Raw genomic sequence first — 10,728 nt, 5'->3', positions numbered from 1 at the left:
GCAATATTTTAAGTTTTCTATATCTAACAGAGTTTTTCCTTTTAAATGTTTGTTCTCTTTTTGTTTTTTTGTTCTCAAAAATATCCAGAAATTATGATTGGTGGATTTTTTTGCCTATTTTTTTTTTTTAGGGAAATTGGGGTTAAGTGACTTGCCCAAGGTCACATGGCTAGTTTTTTTGTTTTAAGTGTCTGAGGCCGGATTTGAACTCAGGTCCTCCTGACTCCAGGGCCAATACTCTATTCACTGCACCACCTAGCCGCCCCCTTTTGTGGAATTTTTTTAATCCTTTGCTCAATATATTACCCCTTTTGTTACTGACTTGTGTCATTCCATTTATGGATTAATAATATTGCCTCCTTTTTGCCAGTTCTTCTTCTTCTTACTTCTTCTGCTTTATATCTTATTATTTCTAGTTTTATGTGTGTCTAGTATCTAGCTTGTCAAAATAAGAATGGTCTTTTTCAGTATCATTCCATATTAGGAAAGCTTCCATTCTTTCTCTCTTGCGACTATATCAGTTGTCTCTTTTTTTAAGTAAATGAGAGTCATTGCATTAAAAATAACCTTGGTAGCCTTTGCATGTGTTGGTTTTCTTTGTAATAGACAAATTGAAATATAAGACTATATAACATAGATTTTCTTTGAGTTAATTTGCACAGCTTTCTCATTTTTGAAAGTAACATTTTAGTTTGTATGTGAAATGTAGGAATTATTTGTATTGGGAATGCCAGCGTTATTATTGAATATCCTGTGCTGTGTAACAGTTTCTAAAAAAGGCTAAATATGTTGAATTTTACAATAGCGTGGTGTTAAATATAGCACGTTGGGGGATTGCATTTTCCACATAAGTGAATTTTTTGGGAAGTTAAGCTTTTTTCTTTTAAATTGTAATGTTTTTATTTGAATGTAGAGGTGGAGGAGGGCAGTAGAGAAGGGATGTGGGCTTTCTTTCCTTTGGTTGTTGTTACTTGCCTTTTTCTTAAAGGTTGATTGTCAATAAATGAAGTTTTTACTATACTTTGGCCACTTTTTATTCTTCATCAAAGAAAAAAGTATTGAAATTTGTGAGATTTGATCATACTGAATTGAGTTTTTTCTTTTGCTTACAGACATTTAGATAATCATAACCTCTGGGATCCCAATGAATTTGCAGTACACTGCTTTAAAATTATAATGTATTCTATCCAGGTAAGGTTTAATTACTTTATTATAATAATCAAGTAACATTGGTTTTGAAGTAAATCTCATCTAAATCTTCAGTAAAGCAGACTCAACATAGTGTAGCTAAAAATTACTCTTAAGACTTTTGGAACACCTTGTGTAGGACATTGATTATTATAGTCAGTTGATCTCTAACTTTTGCTTTATTTTTCATAATCACTTATCAAACTTCAGTCCACTTATTGGGGGGGAAAGCTACCACAAAGTTGGGAAATATGGGAATCATGTCCTTGATTTGTAAGATAAACTTTTTTACAACTCCATAGCATTTCTTTTTAAAATGAATTTTTGTTCATATCTTTCACTTTTACATCACCCGTATTTCCTAATGTATCCCTCCTTCCCTCTTCAGAGAGCAATCCTCTATAACAAAGAAAAAAGAGAAAAAAAAAGCATTGGCCCCAAAGAAAAGATAAAAGAATTCGTCTTTTCCCTCTCTTTGAAGAGATGGGTGACTGTGCATATATAATTAAATGTTTGCAAACACATGTGTGCATAAATGTGCATGTGTATGTGGCTGAGTTTGTAGGAGGTCATGCTCAAACTCAGTGTAGTAGGAAACAGGATTCAGAGAGGTACCTCCTTTGCAGATTCAAAGTTCTAATTGATTAAAACAATAGACACACATACAATCGACTCCTCATTTACATAAGTCATTATGTGAGCTAGCATACTTCAGTAGACACTTGAATGGACTCAGCTAAGCCCAGCAGTGCTGGAAGCTATCATTTGCCAACTGTGTTTTAGGGTATGTCACCTTTGTAGATCTTTCAAAAAGAGATGATACTTTTCATACATACTTGACACAGTGTGAGGATTAAAGGAGGTAATATTGGATAAAGATCTTCTCAAACCTTAAAGACCCTATATAAATGTCAGTTGTCTTCATTATCATGTTGGGAGTAGAGAATTAACGAACACTTGTCAGGATAATAAAACGTTTGGATAAAAGTGTAAGCTCCTTTTAGAGAAAGAATATTGTCATTGTTCTCTGCTCCAGTAGGGGCTTAAAAATATTTCTGGAATTGAACCCTGGCAGCTCTGGCAGAAAAAGTCAAACATTCAAGCAATTTTTTTTCTTTTTCCAACCAACTCCTATTCATAGCAAAATGATCTTCCAGGTTCTTTTTAAGTATATACTCTTTTGACAGACATGTCATAACAATTTCACATATCATTGGATAACTCTTACCCTAAACTTAATATGGATGACTAAATATTGTACTAATTATCTTTTAAAAAAGATGTATAGACTTTAGTCCTGTACTACATGTCCTCTGACTACAAATCCTATGCCCATTTCACGGTATCATGCTGCTTTTTGTCTGTTACATTCACTTTTTAAAATGGTATATTGTCTGTCTTTGTGTAGTATAACAATAATTGACAGTTACATAATATTTTATGTTTATATGATCCTCCATTTAACCTCTGAAGTATAGGTACTACAGTTAATATTCCCATTTTACACTTGAGGAACTGAGGTTTAGATTAGATGAGTCGTCCAGGGTCATACTGCTTAAATGCTAGAAATGGAATTCCTACCTAGCTCTTTCTGACTTCAAGTCTAGCATGTTATCAACTATGCCATATAGCCTTTCATATGATGTGAATTCTTAAATACAGTTTTAATTTCCCCAAACCATAGTCTTTCTCTACTATATTTGATATATTATTCACTTTCCTTAAAAGGCAGACAGTATTTGAATAATATTGACACATCAAACTTAATTGTATTTTAGAGGCAAATATAATCAACGTAATGAGCATAATTTCAACATTCCATGTGCTAAATTTATTCACCTTTTCTTGAATGTAGAAAGTAGAAAACTGTTTAAATTGAAAATTTGTAATAGATTCCCTTGATAAGGTAAAATAGTTTTTAAAGGATGAGAGAGAATTGTCATTTACATGTCAGGCATTTTTTCATCTTTATTAGGCACAGTATTCTCACCATGTGATCCAAGAGACCCTAGGACATCTTGATGCTCGGAAAAAAGATTCTCCGCGTGTTCGAGCAGGAATTATCCAGGTTCTTTTAGAAGCAGTTGCCATTGCTGCTAAAGGATCTATAGGTAAGTAATATTAAAGGAAATATTTAGTGTATTCTTATGTTTAATGAGTATTTTTGTTGGATTAGAAGCATGTAAAAAGTTTCCTGAGAAGATCATAATGCATTATTTTTATCTTGAATGGTTTAATATAAGTTGTTATGCTTGGAGTTCTTTGTCTATACATACACATACATACACACATGTGGATAACACACATTTTTAATAGAAAATTTAACTAGTCATTCATTTTTTATTTCTAGTAAAACTTTATTGATTAATTCAATGGCTATTAAGCACCTATTATATAGAACACTTTGCTAGGCAATATGGAAAGAAGAGAGTCCCATCCCTCTCTGAACTTATAATGTAGAACAAAAGGTATCAGAATGGAACGTGGAGCTACAAATAATTGCTATTAAATTTAGAAGATGGAAATCACACTTTATTAGGGGGCAGAAATAGTAGGAGAAAATTAGAGAACACTTCATGGAAAAGACAACACCAGGTCTGGGCTTTAGAAAGTAGTCAAGAATTATTGGAAATAACAGTCTGGGAGAGAAAATTTGGTATGAGGAGAAATAAGATACAAAAGGTTAGGACATGTTCAGGGAGCTCAGGCATCTGTGAATAAATATTGCAAGATGTAGGAAAATTAATTATGAGGCAGAGAACTGCATATTCCAAGAGAATATTGGAAACAGCAAAATGTTTCTAAATGGTTTGAAAGAAAAGTAATTTGGAAAGCAGAATTTGTAGCCTGCACGATAGAAAAATTGTCGGGACAAAAAATTTCAATCCATAGTAGCAAGTCTTGCCAAAGAAACAAAATTAGTATAACTCACTGGGAATGCAAATGCACAGAAGTGAACAAAAATCTGTAAAAAGAGACACAAAAGGCAGTAACATTAAATGAAACCGTCATCTCCATACAAGCAAAGCATTTTTATTGAAGACAGGGTGCATAGAGATAACTTAAAGATTATAACCTCCCAGCAGAACAGAAGTAAAAAAAAAATTTAACACCATAATGTTATAAATAATACAAGACTACTCAGAAGTTTTGAACATAGAAAACAAAGTGACAGTTGAATCATCTCCAGAAAAATCCCGTGTTGCAAATTCCAAGAAATAAAATGGTTAAACTTAACACTTCCGCTGACAAACAAGTTTTCCAAGGGACCAGGAGAAAAATCTTTGAACATAAAGGAAAGGACATTTGAATAACACGAGACTCTTCTGCATCCACCAGAAACTGGAGGGAATGGAATAACATGTTCCAAAGAGCAAAGGGCTCAAGATGTAACCCAGAGTGACCTACCTTGCAAATCAGAGCCTAACTATTAGTGAAAAAAAATGGGAATTAATAAAAAAGAGGTATTTGAAACTTCTAGAAAGAAATTATTTGCTTCTTAAACATCCCTGTTAACAGAAATACATTGAAAAAAATTTTCATCCTGTCTATTTTCTTCACCTTATCAGTTTTAAAAAAATCACTACATGTATTGATACAGCTTGGTCCTTTGAAGTATTCTTTTTTTTTTTTTAAAGCAATCGGGGTTAAGTAACTTGCTCAAGATTACTCGGCCAGTTATTTCTGGGTGTGGTGCTGAGTATCTGAGCCCAGATTTGATCCCCAGGTCATCTAAACACTGGAGCCGGTGCTCTTACTCGCTGAGCCACCTGGCTGCCCCTAAGCAATTGGGGTTAAGTAACTTGCTCAAGGTTACATGGCCAGGTGTTTCTGGGTGGGTGCTAAGTGTCTGAGCCTGGGATTCGATCCCCAGGTCATCCTGACACTGGAGCCAGTGCTCTTACTCGCTGTGTTACCTGGCCGCCCCTCTTTGAAGTATTCTTAAATTTTACTCTAAATGCCTTAGCATATAAATTTATAAAAGAAACATAATCTGTACTACAGGAAGATGTGGATGATACGACCATGGTAAGAGATTTCAGTGCCCATAATCAATTTTAGACAAGTAATAAAGGTAAAAGGGAAAATGGAACTGAACAAATTTCTGAAGAAACTAGGACTAAAGCCCCTATGTTATCTTTTAAGTGAGACTGCTAAACAACATAAGTATTTCTCATTGATATGTGCAACTTTTATAGCAATTGATCATGCACAGAGATAATACAAATAAATGTGAAAAGGACAAAAAATAGTAAATATATCCTTTATAGTTCATAAATAGTAATCTGTTCAGAGACTACAAATAAAGACACAGACTCAAATGGAGACTTAACGATGAAATCCTAAATACTGAACTGGTCAAAAAATAAATCATAGGGGTGGCTAGGAGGCACAGTGAATGGAGCACCAGCTCTGGAGTCAGGAGTACCTGAGTTCAGATCTGACCTCAGACACTTAACACAAACTAGCTGTGTGACGTTGGGCAAGTCATAGAAACAATAATTATGTAAAAGAAAATGCTAATGATGAAACAACATACCAGAATTTCTGGGATGCAGCTAAAGCAGGCCTCAGGAGAAAAATGCTATCTGTACAAATATATATTAATGAAAAAGAAAAAAAGATGAAGATGCATCTTAAATTTAGAAGGTCAGCATATCATCCTAGAATAAGCATAAAAGAGGAACAATTTAAAAATCAGAGGAAAAATAAATAAACCAGAAGCCAAAAAGACTATAGAAATGATATAATTAAAAGCTGATTCTTTGAAAAGACCAATAAGATTAATAAACCTTTAGCAAATTAATTAAAAGGCAAAAAATCATATCAGCTAAATAGAAAATAAACAAAATGAAATCATGACAAAGCCAGAAAAAATAAAAAGTAACAGTATAATAATATAATAAGTTAGAACTTTATATACAATTACATGGTAACAAAATTGATCATTAAAGCAATAAATTACTTCCAAAAATGCAAAATATCTAAAATAAAAAAACTGAACAGAGACCTATCTTTAAAGGAACTACTAAAGCAAAATCTCCTGGACCTGATGAATTCTGTCATACTTTAAGGAATAATAATACATATAATTCTCAAAATCCAAGGAGGATATCACTGTTACTATGTAGTACTAATATCTAAAACGGAGAAGGATAATACACAGGAGAACTATAAGCTGCTTATATTTATATATAAATTATGTATATTTATATATAACTGTCATTATTAATATCAATAATTGATCTGTAACTTTTTTTTTCTTTAAAATAATATCCTGTCAGATTACAGTGATCCATCTAAGAAATCATTCATTTTGGCAAGTTGGATTTATACCAGGAAGGCAAAGATGGTTCAATTTTAGGAAAACCATCAATATAATCATTAAAAGCCAAAACATCCCACACCATATATAGTATTTCAGAGGATGTAGAAAAACACAGCACTCATTTATGGTAAAAATCCTAGAGAGTATAAGTATAAAGATACTTTTTAAAAAAATGCTTTATTAACTTCTGATTTACATCATTTGTTTCCGCCAGATTTTGAGTTACAAATTTTGTCCCCGTTTTTCCCCTACCCACTGCCCCAAAATAGCCGTCCCACGGGATATCCCCTCCTCCAATCTGCTCTCTCCCATATTTTCTCCCATACACCTTTCGACTTTTCCAGTGGATCTCTATGCCTCAATGCCTTTATATCTTATTTCCCAATTATATGTAAAATAGTATTAATAATAGTGTGTATATATATATATATAATTTTAAAACTTTGAATTCCAGATTCATTCCCATCCTTCCTTGTCACCCACCCTTACTGGGAAGATAAGCAGTTCAGTATAGGTTCAGTAGTTCAGTGTATATATATAGTTCAGTATATATATACATGTGTGGCTAATGCAAAACAGTAACATAGTAGATATATTGTAAAAGACTGACTATATTTCCCTCCCTCCTATCCCACCTCCCACTTGTTCTATTCTCTACTTTGATCTCGTCGAATTTGAAAAGTGGGTTCTTCCAACTTCCCTCCCCCCCAGCCTGCCCTCTCTTCCATCATTCCCCCTCTCATCTCCTTCCCCCCCACTCTCCTGGGGAGTGAGATACCCTATTTAGTGTGTATTTCATTCCCTCCTCAAGCCAAATTCAGTGGGAATAAGGTTGACCCATTCCCTTTTGCCTTCCTATTCTTCCCCTCCATTGTAACCATTTCCCCTTGCCTCTTCTGTATGAGATAGTTTACCCCAATCTGTCTCTCCCCATCTCCTCTCATTATATTCTTCTTTCACTTCTTAATTTCACCTTTTAAGTATCATCCCTTCCTGTTAAATTGGTCCTATGCCCTCTATGTATATCTGTAAACATATATATACACATTCACATATGTATTCATATGCCCATATACCCTCATATATAGACATATATATATATATTTCTATTCCCTTCAACTATTTTCATACTGAGAAAAGTTTCATTAGTTACAATTATTGTTTTTCCATGTAGGAATGTTAATAGTTCAACTTTGATAAGTTCCTTATGATTCCTTTTCCCTGTTTACCTTCGCAATGCTTCTCTTGCTTCTTGTATCTGGATGTCAAATTTTCTATTCAACTCTGGGTTTTTCATCGAGAATGCTTGAAAGTCCTCTATTCCACTGAATGATCATATTTTCCCCTGAAACATGATACTCAGTTTTGCTGGGTAGGTGATTCTAGGTTTTAATCCCAGCTCCTTTGACCTCTGGAATATCATATTCCAAGCCCTTCTATCCCTCAGTGTAGAAGCTTCCAGATCCTAGGTTATCTTGATTGTGTTTCCACCATATTCAAATTGTTTCATCCTGGCTGCTTGCAATATTCTCTCCTTAATGTGGGAATTCTGGAACCTGGCTATAATATTCCTAGGAGTTTTCTTTTTTGGGATCTTTTTCAGGAGGTGATTGGTGGATTCTTTCAATCTCTATTTTGCCCTCTGGTACTAAAACATCAGGGCAGTTTTCTTTGAGAACTTCCTGGAGGATGATTTCTAGGTTCTTACTTTGATCATGGCTTTCAGGTAGTTCAATGATTTTTAAATTCTCTCTCCTGAATCTATTTTCCAGGTGAGTGATATTTCCCATGCGATGTTTCACATTGCCTTCTGTTCTTTCGTTTGTTTGGATCTGTTTAACAGCATCTTGATTTCTCATAAAGTCATTAGCTTCCATTTGCTCCAATCTAATTCTGAAGCAATGATTCTCCTCAGTGAGCTTTTGAGATTCTTTTTCCATCTGGCAAATTCGACTTTTTAAGGCATTCTTCTCCTCATTGCCTTTTTGAGCCTCTTTTGCCATTTGAGTCAGTCTGTTTTTTAAGGTATTATTTTCCTCAGTCAGGTTGTTGACTCTCATTTCATAATTTTCTTGCATTGTTCTCATTTCTCTTCCAAGTTTTTCCTCCATTTCTCTTATCTGCTTCTTAAGGTCCTCTATGGCCTGTAACCAGCTTGTATTTTCCTTTGAAGCTTTTGGTGCAGGAGTTCTGACTTCACTGTTTTCCTCCTGTTCCATGCCTTGCTCCTTCTTATCCCCAAAATAGGAGCGTAATGTTGGAATCTTCTGTCTGCTTTGTTTCCTTTGCCTGCTCATTTTGCCACTCAATTATTTGACTTTTGGGCTTTTTGCCATAGTAGGACTCTGCCACCAGACAGGGGAGTTTTCGTCCCAAACGCTGGGGTTTTCTCAGCTGCCGGAGGTATTAGATGGGTGCCCTCTCTGAGGTCTCCACACGCTCTGGCAAGCTGGACTCACACCTCAGGACCTCCACCCTAGACTGCAATCCAGATCCAAGAAGGTTAAAGCAAGAGCGATTACCCCTCAGACTGGTGCTTGGTCCCCCTACACTCACTCTGTAGGCCAGGAGCTGAAGCCGCTAGGTGGCACTGGCAGGCTGTGCTGGCGTCTCAGCGGTTTCTCGCCCTGGGGGTAAAAGCCACGCACTCCCACTTACTGGGTCCCAAAGTCCAGACTGCACTGGCCTCTCACCTTGTCCTTCGCATCTATGTATTGATAAATCTGGAAATGGCCACAGCTGCTGCTGATCTGGAGTCCCTCTGGCAGGCAGCTGGTCAGGCCCGCCCTGGGGCTAAAGCCTCGGCGTGGTGCTGGGCTCGGCTCCCAGAGCATTGCGCTGGCCGATTCCTGCCGGCCTGCTGGGCTGTCCTCAGCAGGAGGTTAGCTTCTCTGTGTCATTTTGTGGGCTCTGCAGCTCCAAAGTTTGTTTAGAGTCCCCTTTTTACATGGATTGGGGAGGGTGGAAGCCCGAGCCACGGGAAGGTGGTGCTTCTACTCTGCCATCTTGGCTCCGCCCCTCCTTGGATTGTAAATTTATTAGAACTAGAAAGGACTTCATCTGTGTTCATCCCCTTATTTTGCTGATGAAGAAACTAGAAACTCGGAGAGGATAAGTTGACTTGGCCAAGGTCACAAGGCAATCAATCTTGTAGGTGAGAAAACCTCCAGTTTTTCCAATAAAGCCTTGGACAACTTGGCTTCAATCTACCTTTTTAGCCGAAACTGACTTTGCTGTTCCTTACTTACATATACTATTTCATCTCATCTTCTGTTAAATTTGTACAGACTGTTCATGAAATCCAGAATGCACTCTCTTTACCTCTGCATCTTAAAATCCCTAGTTTCCTTTGAAATACCACTAAATGTGATATTTCAAACCCTCTTGAAGGTTTTTTTTTTTGGTTTTGTTACATTTTTTGCTTTTTGGAGGAGGGGAAGGCAGGGCAATTGGGGTTAAATGACTTGCCCAAGGTCACACAGCTAGTTTTTGTTAAGTCTCTGAGGTCGGATTTGAACTCATATCCTCCTGACTCCAGGGCAGGAGCTGTATTCACTACTTCACCTAGCTGCCCCTCTCTTGAGTTTTTAAAAATTTTACTTTGTATGTATTTTGTGTGTCTTATATGTATTCTCATTGTTTTTCTAATAGAATGCAAATTTGAGTTTGAAGATTATTTTTTTTTTCTTTGTATATCCTATGTATATCACGGTATCTTGCCTGGAATAGGTACTTAATAAATACCTGAGTAGTGAATTTTCTGATTCCCCCTCTTGTTAGTAACTCCATCCCCATGTCAGATTCCACCATCTGTTCTCTCTGGTTTAACTCTGTAATCATCTTCACCATAACTCCCTTCCCTTCAACCCTATCCCTGCACCATTCCCCCTTCCCTCCCTAGCCTCCAACCCAAGATAAGTTAATCACCAGGAAGTTCATCATCCTGGCAATTGTTGCAGGTTTGCTACACATACCCCTTTAGTACCCTCAGTTGCTTCTGCTTCCCGGATTGGAGGGCTGGAAGACAGAGAAAAAAAGCTTCTGCCATGGCCTCTGTTTATAGAGGGCTCAAAATGCCAGCCATTTCTTCATTTGCCACCAGCTACTCTGCTAGTGTAAACTCTTCAAAGGCAATGATGACTGTGTATCTTTTTATATCTCTAGCACTTAGTACAGTGTCTGGCAAAACACCAGGCTCTTAATAAATTTTT

The 10,728-nt window shown here is 36.3% G+C and overlaps 1 protein-coding gene across 3 annotated transcripts in view; it reads left to right on the top strand.

The window, feature by feature from the left end:
- EFR3A (EFR3 homolog A) overlaps positions 1-10,728 on the top strand; it is a 168,384-nt gene that overhangs the window by 93,011 nt on the left and 64,645 nt on the right. For all 3 annotated transcript variants that reach the window (XM_069081054.1, XM_069081052.1, XM_069081053.1), the window contains 2 exons: positions 1,113-1,191; positions 3,164-3,299. In XM_069081054.1, the coding sequence (XP_068937155.1) occupies positions 1,113-1,191; positions 3,164-3,299 (215 nt within the window). The remainder of the gene's footprint in view (positions 1-1,112; positions 1,192-3,163; positions 3,300-10,728) is intronic.

Source organism: Petaurus breviceps, unplaced genomic scaffold (genome assembly GCF_028583685.1).
Source record: "Petaurus breviceps papuanus isolate PSGF00001 unplaced genomic scaffold, PetGlider_PUasm1.0 98, whole genome shotgun sequence".
NCBI classification, from domain to species: Eukaryota; Metazoa; Chordata; class Mammalia; order Diprotodontia; family Petauridae; genus Petaurus; species Petaurus breviceps.
This window is presented reverse-complemented; position numbering and strand designations above follow the sequence as displayed.